Here is a 17292-nt window from a genome sequence, read left to right on the forward strand (position 1 = left end):
AAACAGCTGTGCTGGTTTTGCATTAATTGAGTTTTGGTGAGGAGGGAATGAGCCCAGCCATGAAATGGATGTTCTAAGAAAAGCTGCTAACATCTTCCTCCATGCCTATGCATACAACAGCATATTTTGATCTTTTGGTTAGGCCTTTTCAAGCATTTTTAGCTTATCAATATTCTCTTCCTGACTACAAAAATAGCACATACACATTTCAGATGCTTGTCTTGGGACATTCTATTAGCCTGCACTTGAAAGCAGACTCTGGGAATTTGACAAATGTGTCAAAACAACCAAGAGTGGAATCATTGCATGTATAGATACCCATATATTTACTGCAAGATTAATGTCAAGGAAAGGTGCTAATTTGAGAATTGTCAAGTGTCAGCTCCACAAAAAGGTAGAGAACACACATTAGCAATGCCAAATCTATATAAAGTTTACAGTCTCTAGAGCACACAGGAATTGCTACATTCAGTAATGAAATCTAGTTCAATATTTGCAGTGTTTTGTTTCTTTGTCTTTTCTGCAGAGAAGCCTTAAAGCACAACATGATATTAGTTTTATATTTTCGATGATCTTGAAAGTTTTATATGAACCCAGTTCAGAGAACAGATTATTAAACAAGAAAATATCTTCAGCATGAAACATCTTGCAAACATATAATCTTTTGCATCTTTTATATATGAGGAAAATGTTTCAAAACACGCTATGCCTCTCACACAGTTTTTGATGGTTTTGTCAGCTTGCTTGTTCTCCTGCAGTGAAATCCCTTGCACTCATTTTCTCCATCCTTTCAACATACCTTCTTTCGTTATACTATCTGAAATGTCTGGCTTTGTGCTCTCACTAAATACACAGTCCTGAAGGGCTGCTGCAACTGCCTACTCACACACTGCAGCAGCATTGAACTCAGCCAGGATGCTCTTTCAAGTGCTTTGAAATGCCTTGAAATAGAGAAGGTATTATAGAAAAGCAAACTCTTTTCTATTTTATCCATGTAAACAGAAATCTATAGTGTCTTCTGCTGTGAGCTAACAAAGGTTGCTGCATGACAGACGGGATGCAATTCAGGAGACCCACCATGAGAGTAATCCTTTCAAATGCATCTAGGATTGTTCAGATGATCAAGAAAAAATGTGGCCATGAGTATTCATACAGTTTATTAAAAAAAAAAGTTAAGATGAGTAAAATATTAAACTAGATGAGATTGTATGGGGTCTGTAAGACATTTTTGTACTTAATACCAAACAATTCTGCAAACCTTACCCCAGTATGTGACTAAATATGAAAAAGTGTCTACTGATAGAACAAATTAGGAGTGAAAATATAACAAAAATACATAATCAAACTGAAAAAAAAATTGTTTTACAACAATTAAAATTTTTAAAATCAAAAACAAAACAAAAAAACCAAAGACATTTTTCCTAAGAGGTTCTCTGTGCATTTTATTTAGGTAGCCTAATAAAAGTTGTTACTTTTAGCAATTACTTTTCCTCTTTACATAACTGGATTAGCAATGCCACACTAAGTGTATTTCTGGTGAATTACCCAGAGCCCCAAGAGACTTTTCAGTTTATTGTTTCATGCTTCAAATTGTACCTATCTAGCAAATGCATTTGCAATTTGCTGGCTATTTTCAATTTCAGCTTGCGATACACAGAGGCTGTGAATTATAACAAACAGTTCAGAAACTACAAGCGTTTGTCACATACACAGCTGAAAAAAAGGTATTCCATTTATGGTATGCAATCCTTTTCTTATTGTGAAAACATGAGGTCAATTATGAGTTTTAGAATTAGCCCCAGTTACTGGCAGATTTTTAAAGTGCTACCTCTGAATATGGTGGTTTGAAGGACAAGTTGGTTCTTACCATACAAATGGAAAGATTAGCTCTGCTGATCTATTTAGCGTTTATGTGCCACAAAACACCAGAATAACAGAGGGAATTTTCAAATCTGACCCAGGAATAAGAATCTTCTGGTGCATGGTGTATGACAAAGATATGATCTCTTTCTCTGCAAACACTGCCAGCCTGCACAGATGGAGCGTGGCAGGGGCTGGAGGAAGGCATTGCTGGGAGAGCTGTGTGCTGTCCCTTGCTGGGGACAGTCTGTGGCCATAAGTCTGCAGCACAGCATCAGCAGGAAAATCCTGCTGGGGGATGAAGTCCTGACATCAGTGACCCTGGCAAAAATCCCAAAGATAAGATTTTCCCAAGTTTTTATTCCATTAACATACTGTACAAACCAGACACAAGATATACCCACCCTAGCTTACCAAAGGTTTGGGGATCTTTTACCTGACTTAGGTAATAAAGCTATTGCAAATGTCCCAGACCTCAAGGAGGTAAATAATTTTTTTTTAAAAAGTGGAATGCGTCTTTATATCTATATAGAATGGAAAAATGAATGCAGAGTTCTCTAAGAGATGGCTTAATGTCATGGCTGTGCTTTCACTGAAAGCCTTGCTAATACTGAACTCTAATTTAGACTTTTACTGAAATTTCAAAATAATGAAAAGAATATGTATCTTTTGTCCTATTCCAAATTCAATGAAAGAAACATGTTATTTTGTTGCAGTGAAGACACAAAATCTAAAGCTACCTGTCTTAGTGCTCTGGAATGCTTATTCTATGAAAAGTTTAAATTAGTCTCCAGAAAGCTGGCACCATTCCATTTTAAAGCTATAATTTAATTCTTTACTTCAAAACCTATAAGAAGCATCTCTCTATTACTTTTTTTCATAGGAAACTTAGATAGATTTAGTCCCTTATGAATCTCATTTAAAAATACATGCATTTAAATGCCAATTGGGACTTTCTCTAGAGAGCTAAGTATAAAGGTTTTAAAGTGGAATTCAGAAAGAAGAATAAAGTTAATGTTTTTACTCCCAAGGTAACTGAATCTTTCCCAGATATTACTGGCATGTTCTACTATGTCTACTTCTGGTAAACAGATCTATTTCTCCTTAGATTATAGAGTTTACTTTTCAGAAAAAGAACCCAGGTATTCTGACAAGGAAAAAGCCTCTGAAGAATAATCAAACCTTATTTTTATCCACTGTATCAACACTTTGTTGAACCTAAAGGTGTTATACTATCACTACTTTTTGTTTCACTAGTCTTGGTTTCTGCAGCAAGACTCTGTCAAGAGCACAAGACCATAACAAGCAATAATAAAACTAGCATATCTAGCAGCATATTATTAAGTCCCATTGAAAAAAGGAATATAATTTGAAATAGAGATTGTACTGATGTTGTTTATTAAGTTCATTTTACTTAGATATTTATCACTGAGTTGGAAGAATTAATTCACTGGGCTTTTACATTATAAGGGTGCTAGTTCTTTAATTGTGCATAATAAATCACAATAGATCAATCATTCAATCTTGGATTCTGTAAAAATAGTATGTCTGCTCTGACCTCAAATTTTTGACCAAAAAAAGGGCAAAACTTCAGATTTGAAATACTAGAAGAAATTTCATTTCTTTCTTTCTGAATTTACAAACATGAGATACCTGGAGGTAAGATTACTCAAATATTTGTATTTTTTAAAGAAACAATTACTTTATAATGTATCACCTGTCTAGCCTCTCTCCATTTTTCAGTCTCTCTAGAATTATCACAGGAAAAGGTATAAACTTCTATTATAAAATTTCTTTGTATTTAATATTTTTCCTTTTGTTTTTAAAGTGCATGCAAACATCATTGAATAAATGCATGTTCTCTTTTCCTGTCTAACCCTGGTTTCTTCAGTGCACCAAAAAACCCAGATTTATGCTAGTAGAATAAAAGCCAATTGTAGAAGTTAGGTTTGGTTTCACAGGATTTGTCTCTCAGGTTATCATTTCAAAGGACCAGTGTGTTGTTAGGGCCAGAGCTCTTTTTGATGGATAAACTCCTAATAGCTTGAGACATAGTAACAGGGGTAAAACTAAGGTTACTATGCTGTTCTACTTCAGGTAGTGTGAGATTCACTGAAAAATTTGCAAGTCAGGGAGAATGTGAAAGCTCAGCTGGCAGTCGATTTTTTTTCCCCTCTCTGTGAAATCTGCAGCTTTTTTCTATATATAAGCAATCTATTTGAATGTGATGAAGCACCAAGGTTTCTCACACTTAAATACAAGTGATAAATTGAAATGACATGGCTCTGTTGCTAGTTTACTGCTGAAGTAATCCAAATACCTTTTTAGTTTTTGTTACTGTCAAATTAATTTGTGTAAAATGCGCCAGGAGAGAACTCTAAAAGCAAACCAGGGAAGATAGATACCCCATTATAATCTTCTATTTTATTTTATAATCTTCTACTGCATGCCTTACTTCAAGGTGCAGTACTTCCTGAAACTTCAAACTAAAACACAGATGTAAAATAAGTCTTCCATACAAACCACACTGCATGCAAATGTAAATACAAATTATCAAGACAGTATCTTTATTATTTTCTTTTTTAAGAATATAGTTCAAACTTTAGATGAATGCTATAACAGAAATTCAAGGTTTTCTTTTACTGTTATGTGAGTTGCATCTTTTTCTATGCACATTGCAAAGCACACAGTTTTGAACAAATTTGGAAGGGAAGAGTGAATATTATATAAGGGAAGAGACAAGAGCTTTTTGATACGACCTTTGTTTCTGACTTATGCACTAAAATCCAGTTCTTGAACAAGTTTCCACTGTACAAACACACCTGTTTGCACTGGTATGTGCACTACTAATGGTGCTAGTAGTGCACTCAGCAGTATAAGGATACAATGAACTGTAGATTTTATACAAATGTATTTACCATGGCTGCTTCTTGAAACTGAGATGCTGTGACAACAGAAAAGTACTTGTGAAAGATTTACAGGAAAACTCTCTCAGAGAACCTAATGGTAGGAAGATGTAAGACAGTTCTGAATGGGATCCAAAGTGACTAAAGGACCTTTCTTCCTAACTCACATCATTAAGTGTAAACATGAAGAATTTATTCTTCATTAGCATTTTTTGTTTTGTTCAATCTAAAAATTTTTCATTTAAAAGCTAAATGCTTTGTAATACTATGAAACTCTTTAATTGAAAATACAATAATTTCTTTGAAAATTGATGCGAACAAAAATTCACTCTGATATTACAAATATTTTAATAACTGTGAAAATTAGATTTATTCTTAAAATGGCTCCACTCACTAAGTATAATGAGGTCTTATATTAACTAAGGAATGTTTTGAATTGATGCTTTCACTGATGCATGCAGAACTCTGAGGGCCTCTAAAATTCCTCTGACAATACATAAGACTTAACAGCACATCTGAGTACAGATATCAAAAATATGAAACAGTTTCTGAAGCGCTGTACTACAGGACTTACCAAAAAACCATGCATGCCTGAGAGAAAACAGTATATTGAGCTTGTCAGAGGGGAGAGTTATATCTCTTCACAGCTTGAGGATACAGAGAAAACAGCAGAACGTTTGGGGGAGCATGCCTAATTTAACTCCAAAGTGCATCTTCATTTTTTACTATTCAGTCTGGAAGAGTAACACAGGTATTTCTGACTTATTCTATGTGTGGAAACCTGGATTACCAGCATTTTGAAGCACAAATTTCAATTGCTGTCTCATGGTTGTGATAAAATTATATGAGTCTTGAAAAAAAATGGATCCTGGAATGCCTGTGTCTAATTGCTAAAATTGTAAAAAACATCATCTGGTGTGCTCCTTCTACCTGCCAAAGCCTCTGAAATGTGAAGGTGATCATTACATTTAGGTGGAGCTATAACCTGCCAAAGAGCAGTCATGGAGAATTTTGTAGGTAGTCACTTCTTGTGATCCCTCTCCTTTTTCAGTGTATTACAACTTGTTTTGGTCACAGGCTTCCCCTGGCTTTCATTAGAGGTAGTGTGTATATGGCCAAAATTCAGTGCTGGATACCAGTTCCACATCTGTTACAGAGTAGTCCAGAGTCTGTTATTTTGGCATCTAAATGATACAAATCCTGGTTTTTAATAAGTTGCAAATTAAACCAGAATTTTAATTTGCATAAAATGAAAATACGTGAATATGATTGGGTATAATACAGAATTGATACTGCAAAAATGATAGTATTTTTAAACTTTCTGCTATATCTTTCATGCATTTTTAGTGGAAAGAAGATGAGCTTTTGGCTTTAGAATTTCTGACAGGCTAAACTACAAAAAATCTGAGTCCTTGTAAGGTGATCCAAAAAAAAAATTAGGAAGGCTTGTAGCTGTTTGCTTTCCTATCTTGGTTGTGTACCAAGTCGAAGCTACATACTACAAATAAAAACTCTGGCAGTGTTGACTAAAGGTTTTAAAAAGCTCCAACCACTTTGCTTAAGTACCCCTACACATACATTAATCCAAAGGCTGTAAAGTCATTGTGGAGACCACTTACTATGCTCTTAAGAAACAACATGGGGTGACTTGTCCAAAAATAATTCATTTTACCATCACAGAATACTGAAAAACTTTCTTTTCTTATTAATTTGACTGATGCTACACGGATTTTTCTTACTAAAATTGCATGTCTTCCACCAGAAGTGGAAGTGTTATTTTGCAGAATTTTAGGTTTGTCTTTTCTTTCTTTCTTCCTCATTCTTTCTAATTATTGATCAATTTTTGACCAATGACCCATGATTTAGAGAGCAAATTGTGAATAATCTTCAGATTTATATCTTTGCTAAGAAAGAAATACTAGATCTTGTCACCACATCATGTTAATTACCACTGTTTCCTTCTACTCTCCTTTTAACATGTGATATCTCACAAATATGAGGTGTACTATTTAATAACCCTCCAAGCTTGAAATCTGTTCTCCCAGCTTCAAGAAGATATATATTGCATGGAGTAAGAGACAGCACTGGTATAAGCTCTAATACATACATATTTCAGAACAGCATTCCTTTAAATTTTATTGGGGTAGATTACCTGATTACCTGGGGTAAAAAAAAAAAAAAAATTACATTAGAAAATGTGATATTGAATACAAGATCTTGCAGCTTGCAGGCATTGTTATCAAGGCTCACAAACAAGAGTTTACATGGGAGTTGCCCTCATGACCACAGAGGGCTGGTGACCACATGACAGGAGATTTCTGCTCTGCATCAAATGCAATCAAACACATTTTCAATAATTCCATCTGGACATACATTTTAGCTACATAATTGGAGCATATTTGAAGGAAAAAGCTCTGTGTATTAACTACAGAGGAACTACCATGGAGTTATTGTTACTTCATGCTGCTAATAATACCAGTTCTCTTATTATACAGAACTCTATTCCAAATCTCCAGACTGACAAGACAAGAACTAAAACTTTGCTTGTTCCTGAATCTGACACTGAGTTGCAGGAGCTCTTAATTAAAATCTACATAAAATTTCAAACCCTAATAGATGCTAATCTGCAGTGCCCAAATCCTCAGAGCAAGTAAATTAGAAGAACGATACCCAACTTTAATTAAATAACATTATCTCAAATACCAATCAAGGGAAGAGGAATATATTTTATGATTTGTTTTGCAAACATATTTGTTACTCTGTTATTAAGCATTATCCATTTCACCAAATGTAACATTCTATGGGAATTATCCCTGAAGAATTATTCTTGTCTCTCATGCAGTGAAAGAAAGAACAAACAACTTTAAAATTCTGCTATCAACCTGAACGTTACTCTGACAAGACAACAATTATGTTCATCAGAAAGCTATTTCTATACTTTTATAGTTTGAAATTTAAAAAAAAAAAAATCTGTCCATTGCAATTGTATTTTACAAAAAAAGCCCACACAGTTTGGAAAATGCTTTGATTGCTTGGATAACAATCAGGAATTAAATTATTTAACAACAGAAGTTCTGCTTAATTAAAAATGTAATTTATTACTGAATCAGCTGTCAACACCAGAATGAGTAGAATGATTCAGTTTGAACTGGGGTGCTTAATTTATTAAGTCTTTCAAAATAAGAGAGAGAGAAAAGACACAATATAAACAAGAGAAGCAGTCTGAAATACGCAGGCCCTTGACTTTACTAAGATCCTATAGACATAAAATATAATTCAAAAAAAAGGTTTGCAAGATCAGGATCCTAGTCCAAATCAAAGAGGAAAATTTTTCTTCTCTACTCAGGCTGGACTTTATGAAAGTTCATGATAACTAGTATATTTTCCAAACTATTCATTTTAGAAAATAGGGAATATAAATAAAGGTTTGCAAAGAAATGTTTGTACAATCTAAAATGCAATTTGATGTCCTTGATAATCCTCTGAGACACTGCAGCAATAGAAAAGTAAATTTACTATATTATCTCTCTTGATAAATGTGATTCCGTCAGTGTTAATACATAACTTCTGTCAGTTTACTGTCCTATGTGCTAAATAAAAGAATTTACTGATAAAATAAAGATCTCTTTCCTTTATGCAGAGACATAGGTAGGAAGTGACATCTGGAGATTACCTTGTCTAACTTTCTACACAGGAGGAGTCAGAGCTCTCCAAAATCTCTTCCTATCTCCAAAAATGGAGATCTTCCTAACTTTTTCAATAACCAATGTGTGACTTTGACACCATGAAAAGAGAAAACAAGTATCTCAATGTCTGCTCAGACCTTCCAGGGCTGTGCCTGCTGTCCCCTGTCCCACGACTGTCTCAGAGGAGTCTGGCCCTGACATCCCCATGCACTGTGCAGAGCTGAGATCTCTCCTTGCAGCTTTCCCACCCAAGGCTGAGCAAACCTTGTCCCTGAAGCTGCACATGGTGTGCTAATGGTGTGCTACAGTCTGTCACAGGGGCCTTTCACAGGGCACATTGCCAACCCTTCTGCAGGGAATCCCCAAAGCACACTATCCTGACTGCACACACACCAGTGGATGCCAAACATCACTTCCCCCAAACTCAGAGAAGTACTGGGACACTATTCATCATGTTTCAATAATGTTTTGCTTCTAAATGAAATAAACCTACACTTGTAAATAAATATATACACATTGGTTTGCACATTCACTGCCATACAAATACACATTTTTAACTTTCCAATATGATGTGCAATCATAAAACAAGGTGTCGTAGTGAAATAGTCCTATTTAAGGATTGGGACCTTTAATGACATGAGTACTTATTACAGAAAAGCATGTTTCTTATCCAAAAATTGAATCAGGTAAATAAAAATTTCCTACAATTCTGCAAACTAGAATTTAGAACTTTTGTTTAGTAATCGCTGTCTGAGCTTTGACAATAATCTATATCCAAGGGAGTAAAAATATAAAGAAATAAATACATTAAGTGTTTTTTTTTATTATGTCCTGGCAAATCTTAGTACGAATGCCAGCATGAATCAAAATTCCCTACACAGTTAAGCTATACAGAAGTCAGCTAAGATTCCTTTGTGCCTTGTATGGATTAAAACAAGTAAAAATCTATATGGACAATATAATGCTACGAATCCTGCAGAGAGATTATCAAATACAGGGGTATTTCTAGCAGTAACTTGAAAGAAATATAATTGTAATGAAACTGGTGAAGGAGTATACAGGATTTTGCAAATGATTATATTTGAATGCAGATCTGTTCAAATTAGATAATTCAAAATTATGGGATGACTCTGACAGCTCTCTGATCTCTTATAATATTTCATTAAATAGATCCAATAGTTTCAACATTTTTCCTAGTTTGTTTCAATACCAGCCGTAGTTGGCTCAGACTACCATTCTTTCCAATGTGGTTGAAAAATTCTTTAAAGGTTTTTGCATTCAGAAATGCAAAATATTTGCATTAATAATTCATTGTGCTTGAACTTGTTACATAAATCCTGTTCCATACGCAGAATGACTGAAGCTTTATCAGTGCTAAATAAATTACATTTACAAGTAATAGAGAAAATTAGCTAGAATGCATAAAATAAGATTTGACATAACTAAGACAAAAAGCAAACTTTCCATTACTAAAAAATAGAGTAGCCTTAACTGAGAGCTTTTAGTCACATGATAATAGCCAGCCATATGCATTGGTTTAAATTAGAGTCAAGCTAAATATTTTACTTTTCAAAATAATTAGGACAGCTATAGGGGACTTTTTATTCCCTATAGTGCAAATTCAGTTAGCCATGATAATTTAATGGACAGTCAGGCCACACAATCTTATTAGCAAGGCTCCCCTTCGGCAGCTCCTGGAGTGAATTGTCATTCTCCACAGAAAAGCCACCATCCCAATTTGCATCTCACTTATAGCATTCTCTCAAAGGGACAAGCATATTTACCCTTCGAGCTTTATTTATCATCAGTCATAACACATAATGTCCTATCCGTTTTATTCACCAAAGATTTTTACAAGTTCAAGCTGTGCATCCATGCTATTTACTACTGGTAACTTCATGCTCCATATGCAAAGTCATTTTTCAGATTGTAAACAGTTTCACCTATTTCCTTTTTGCCAGTAGCCAGAGATAAATAATATGGAAATGGCATTTATTGTGCATTTGCATAATGCATCATGTTTAAACACAGGCTTCATTACTTCTTTAATACCCAAGAGAGAACTAGAAATGTCAGTGGCCCCATAAGAGCCATGCCACTCTCCAAGGCAGCAGAGTGAAGGTGCACTGGTGGCAGTGGCAGCAAAAAGATAACAGAAGAATCTGAAACATTTGCCAGCAAGTTGATGCAGACATGTCCCCAGCAGATCATCCCCAGCCTTCACTGACTACTTTGTCATCACACTTCTCCTCACCTACATTAATTTTATGAATGCAAGCACAGATAAGCGTTTCCTTGTTAAAATCACACTTTTGTATCGCCACCCTTGACTATCTCTTCTTGACTCTTCTGAACTAAGAAAAACAGGATTTGGTACTCTGCTGTTGACATACTTGTCTTAAGCCTCTTTTAATGGCAGTTTGGAGTATGGGGACAAATGGGGTCAGCAGGTATTTCGAGACCTGGCAGAGCTCTCTGTGGGAAGTGTGCCCTAGCTATGTGCATTACTGTGCCATTTAATGCAGTGATGTTCAGTGCACTGCTGTGAGCTGCTAAACTCTTCCCACCTCCTGTCTCAGAGGCTGCTCTGTTTCAGGGAGATATGTAATCCTAGTTTATAGCTCACACAGCAAAGTTTCACCAGATGGCAAGATCATCCCCAAGATGATGTGCACTTTTAGGACAGGAAACTCTTTGCAGTTATGTAAGTAATTCAAAATGGCAGAAAGCAATCTGCTTCCTCCTTCCACTGTCCATGACAGAGCAAATGAGGCAGAGGTACTCTCACAAGCTGCAGACACCTTGGTTTAAATATCTCCTTCACCAGCAGTAACCTCTGCACTCCACTAGAAGTGTTATATTTCAGTTCAACTTACTGTCTAATGCAATTTTCATGTTTTCTGCTTTTGACTACTTGTATCCACTAACCGCAGTTACAGAGAGAAATACTTGATCAGCCTAAAAGAATAATCATAAGAGGCCACATTCTACTACCATTAGTAATGGAATTTGCCCATTGAGGGTTAACAGTTAAACCATTTCTATCTTATAGCTGAAAGGGATGATGATTGCCTTTGAAAATCAAATTAAAATAACTAATAAATCCAGCATATCCTGTTCGTTGTCATCCTAGTTTATAGTTTTCTAGCTATAGTCTACAGTTTAGTGCTGTTAAATAAAAATGTAGTTAAACAGATAGAAATGTTTTTCAGATATTTTATTCCATGAATTTACAGTACAGAATAGGCAATCATAAAAATTGCCCTCTACAATTATGCTGACTAAAAGCAATTTACTCATTTGAAGCATATGAATGTAAAACTTCTGTCAAATTAAAAATCTAGGTTAAGGTTCAACAAGATTTAGTTTTGAAAATAAACACATTAAAGATAGGTATATTTTTAGGAAAAGGTCTAGGATAGGGACCCAGATCAGCCAAAATAGATGTTTCTGACAAGGTACTCAACCTACCTGTGTCAAAAGTTTCCTAGGAAGATAAGGAGGATAATAGACTTTTTCCCTTACACTAGACTGTGAGGCTTAACTCATAAAGAACTTTATCCAAAGCCATTAAAGCCAATAGAAATCTCTCATTGACTTTAATGAGCTTTTGTTCAGGTCTTTTACATGACAGCTGAAAGACTGCCATTGATTGCAGGCCCTAATTTTATAAAGCTCTTTCATATCCCCAGCTTGGAGGCATTTGGAAACATATAAATGTATAAATAAGAGCCTTATAAGATAAAATTTGCCCATTTTCCTTTTTAAAACTAGGAGAGAGCTTTTCACTGCACGTGTACTTCCAGGAATACATCAGTTATTCCATGCACTTATTAATAACTCTGTCTTAGATACCCTCACATATTGGTTGGATAACCATCTCTGCACTGCTGGATGCCAGCTCTAAACATTTAATCTAAACAAAGCATAGTTTATAATGCCTTTTCCCATGATTTAGCCAAAATATTGGACACCGAAGATAAATTGTCACTTTGTTTTTATGCTGATATTATCCCAGCTACAATTCCTGATCTGTCATGAAGTTAACCCTTTAAAATGTTTAAGAAATCTGAAGCAGCAGAGGATTCTAGTACTTCATCAATTCTTTATAATATTTCCTGCATTACTGATCTAAGAAAGCAGAAACATCACCAGGAACATTACTTTTATATTTCCTATGGTGTTGAACTACAGCCCATAGTAAAGAGGTCCTTCAAATAGGAAAATTGCCAAAACTGAAAACAAAAAGAAGAAATTTCAAAAAGTGGTATCTTAATTATATAAGGTATTCATTATCACATTTCTGTAGTTTGCCAAATAAGGAATGCTAACCTAATATTATAAAAACTTGATTTCACTCAGAATTTAGAAACAGCAACAGTCAATTTAACAGAAATCTCTATCCTTGTCCAGGTAACTGAAAAGAAATTCCAGCAATATGCAATTTTTTACCCCTTAAATAATAGTAAAAACATGCAAGTTCTCTAGATGTTTATTAGCTTCTATTCATAACAGCTATTTTCACTCCTATTAATGGCTGACAGATTTCCAAACCTGAAACACATCAGTATTAAAGCAATAGTATTATGCATCCCCTGCCATTCAGTATTAGACAAAGCATTTTTACATGTACAATAGCCATGAAATAATTGATTTAGTCCCATATTAAGGAAAGGTAATTAATATTTATGTTTTGATCATACTCAAAGTTAATAGCATTTCTGATTCAGCAGTAACCATAGATACCCTGTTATTTTTGTAATATCAGTTAAGGTATTAATTTCATTCAAAGATACAATTAAGCAGAAAGGAATAGTAAACCTTTAAAAATCTTAGTTTCAACATTTTCATTTTATTTACACACTTCAGGGAAATGTGTCTATTCTTTGAAAATCCAATTTCAGTCCTGTAAAACCATGCACTAACAATGTATTATTTATTTAAATAATTTTCATGAACTAAATAAACACAATTTAATCAGGCCAAGTTTTAGAGTTTAGAAACTCATATCTCTCCAAAGGTGCATCTAATTTAGAACTTCATTGGTATCAGGTTTTTTGCTTTATCAACCTAACCCATTAGGCCATATTGTCATTCTCCATGAGAAAAAATTTATTCTAACATCTGTTCTCAATCTGTTTTTCCATCATTTTCTTTTATGCCCCATGTAACACATTGAGCTCATCTACAAAACATTACTGAGTCTATCTGCACCATAAATGTCTTTCTACTATAGGATCACATGAAAATAGAAAACAGTAGCCTGCAACACAGTCCACATAAACACCTCACTATTTCTACTGCATTTATGGATCAAAGAAAACATCATTTTGAAAGTCAGAATTTTGACACACATGATGTTTAACCTAATGTCTAAAGTAACCTGTATAGTAACAAAGTGAGAAAAAACTTCCATGTCCTACCATGTCTGTTCCTTACCACTGCTGCAGTCTTATGAGAGAGTTTTTATTTTTTTCAAAAAGTACATACTTTCTGAATGGCTTGAGTGATTTTAATATTTTAATTCACTTGTGCAAATAATCTCCAGAGTACAGAGTAGAAAATGTCCCAGTAACCTAAAATCTTACATGTGTAGGATGAAAAGAACCCGGAGTACACTATGTCCTTCTAAATCCATTTTCCATTTTCTTCTACAGATAAGACATTTCTATGTTTTATTATTCTGAGGCAATTTTCAAACCCTGAGATGTTGTTCTAACTTAATTTATCTATTTACAGCTGACTTGCCCATAATGTATTCATCAAAGCAATGTTAAAGGTCATTCTTCCCACAGAAAGATAAAGAATTCACTGTCAAAACCTGTCCTTCTACCTCTCAAAAGTGCCATTGCTATAAGAAAAGTGACATACTATCTGATATTATCTAACAATTGATATTTAATTTGAGGTCAAAGCCTAATGAAGGGGATTTACTAATATATATAAACATCAGTGAATTGAGCAAAAATCTGAGGGTATTTAGATTTACCCCAAAATTCAATCTTGCATGAAAGCTGCATGGTACCTACCTTGAGGATTTTACCTTGTATGAATTTCTGTGTGAGCTGCTGTAAATCTGAAACCAATGTCCAACTGCTAAAGATTCTTTATGCTCTGAGCCTACATTGGCAATATATTTGTAAGTGAAAAGAAGATTAGTGGCTTTATGACTAAGATTTATGTTGAGAACAGAGTGACAGAGAAAAGCTTACGAAGGGAGGAAAGAGATATCTGCACAGGATAGACTGAATTCAATTCTTAAGGAAAGAACCTCTAAAATGAAATGGTAGAAATCTTAGAAGATAGTAGAAGGAAAATAATAATGAAAACAGCAAGAAATACAAGCATAAAACATGTGAGACAAACTAAAAAAAGGTATCACCATTACATCCTCCAAATCAGAGAGCATTTTGTACTATTTCCTGTGAACAACTTATTTCAACTTAATAATTGGCCAAAACTTCAAGAAGCCAGACAAACTCGTAAGGTCCTTCTTGTCATTAATTCAATTAGTCAGTGTGATGACTTCTGTATGAAATAGACATTCAATTCATAAGAGTAGAAAAATCCAATCTTGACAACTTCCCTGTGACAAACTGTAGGTTTTCAAATAACATTAGAGGAATATTCTTTCTTAAAAAGAGAAAAATCCTGCACATGGAATAGAGCTAAAAGAGTTTGTATTTCCACAGCAGGATACATAGTTTATGCAACTATTTCCTGCATACAAGATTAAGTTAAAACAAAAGCAAGAATCTGTACAAAGTGCAAAAACCAAACCAGAGTTCAGAGAAAGAATTTACTGTCCTCCTGATGAAAAGACTTTTACCCATCAAGAAACAAGATTTTACAGGTTACATTTTCTTTTCATTCAATATGCAAAGAACATTTAAATATTTACTTTGGGAACAGTTTTGAAATATCTCTACTATTGTCCACTAACCAATTTACCAGTTAACACTTGGGAAGCATGGTTACAGTTTCCCAATTCTTTATCCCACCCTTGGCACTAAAGCAAGACACAGCTCCCAGGAGGGAATAATTCCAAATTATATCAGCTGGCAAGATGTCCTCAGGGTGCATCTGTCAGCTACAGGGAGCTGGCTCACCCTCTGGCTACAATTCCAGTATATCCCTCCAAATTTAAAATCTCTACCACATCTCCTTCCTGTGGGGAATTGAATGAAGTCCTTATTGTTTTTAGAATAGCTAAGAAAAACCTCAATATCCACTGACCAAGATATTTTAGAAAGCTTAATAATTCTCACAAAAATAATAAAACTACAATGACAATCAATTCATACTCATTGTGTTCCACATATGCAAAGTTTCTCAGTTGCAAAATGTGACATACAGAGAATCAACTTACAGGACCAAAAGCATTGCTGTCAAAGCTGTGTCCATGGTGATCCCCTTCCACCCAAATGTGACCATGTGGAACTTTCACATACTTCTTTTTGTATCCAATGGTTCTAAGCAGAATTGGAAAAAATGGTTAGTTAAAAAAGATTTTTAAAACAAACAACCCCAAAAAAATACAAAAACCCCCAAACCCAACAATGTTTTGTTAGGAAAATTCACATATTTCTGGGTTTGGAATTTGACCTTGCATACAACTCACCACCAGCTTAAAACTACCTGGACTGAAGTCCTTTGGACTTCAAGAGTGTTACTCAAGTTCAAAATATATAAAAAAATTTTATGAGCTGGTTGCACTATCAGGGCCTCTTTACTACATTGTTTTGTCAGAAATCACAACACAAGAAAGGAAGAAGAGACTTTTCAGTTAAATATAATTAACAGATTATTAACTCCACCTCTATAATCACAAAATTTTGAACCATCAGGTTTCATCTCAGGTAAATACCAGTGAACATTCATATGTTGCAGACACATAAAGATACTGTTTAAGATTGTTTTTCTTTATCAAAAATATACTGTTGTATCTGAACTGGCCTCAGATTCAGAGCATAGATTCCTGCAATTATTCTGTCCTGGGGGTAGGAATCATTCATCTGTAATGAGCTAAACAGGATAAACTTAAAAAAAAACCTTTAAGGCCAAGTGATGGAGAAAAATGACATTGATGCCACCCTCTACAGAAAATTATACAGCTGCAGAATGTCCCAGTATTACAAAATGACAAACTACAGATTAATACTAAAGCTGAGGTGCAGAGTATGCAAAATTCCTGTATTTAGTTCCCCAAGTAGCTGTCATTTTCATTATGCCAGTCTGCCTTCCAACACACTTCTGCTTTCTTTCAGATGGGACCTGTTATTCTGCAATCACTCATGCAGAGAAATTGTCGTGCTTTAACCCCAGACAGCAATGTATGTCATTGTCATGCACCCTGAATTATTACCAGGATGAAGCATTTACAGATGGGACTATGAATAGTGATACCTCTTATTTAGTTTTGAATAAACAAGTCTGTCCACAGACAGAAACAGACTTGTGATCTAGCTTGCTGCCTCTAGCTGCTCATTGCTTTCCACTGTCTAGAAGAAATGCCCTCAGAGCATGAGGCAGAAGGAGCACACTCTAAAGCTAAAAACAAAAAAATCAGCTGGGGAGAGAAAATCATTTTCACCAGGAGATTCAGCTGAACTGTGCAGCAGCACTAATCAGGGATATTCACAAGTCAAAATAAAAAAAAATTGGTTTGTGAAGGGTGAGTATGTGAAAATGACAAGCTAATCAATAACCCGGAGGCCATGAAATATTAGATGAATAAGGAATCCTCAAAAGTGCATTTTATTAACTTTGACTATATTAGTCAAATAAAAATAATAATTACTTTATTTGCAAGTCACAAAATCTGACTAATCCTTTTCCAA

The 17292-nt window shown here is 34.7% G+C and overlaps 1 protein-coding gene across 3 annotated transcripts in view; it reads right to left on the bottom strand.

Annotated features, from left to right (window-relative positions):
- Positions 1–17292, bottom strand: part of IMMP2L (inner mitochondrial membrane peptidase subunit 2) — a 402416-nt gene that overhangs the window by 73915 nt on the left and 311209 nt on the right. For all 3 annotated transcript variants that reach the window (XM_079303729.1, XM_079303728.1, XM_079303730.1), the window contains exon 5: positions 15822–15924. In XM_079303729.1, coding sequence (XP_079159855.1) covers positions 15822–15924 — 103 coding nt within the window. The remainder of the gene's footprint in view (positions 1–15821; positions 15925–17292) is intronic.

The sequence above is a fragment of the Erithacus rubecula genome (genome assembly GCF_903797595.1).
Source record: "Erithacus rubecula genome assembly, chromosome: 4".
Lineage (NCBI taxonomy): Eukaryota > Metazoa > Chordata > Aves > Passeriformes > Muscicapidae > Erithacus > Erithacus rubecula.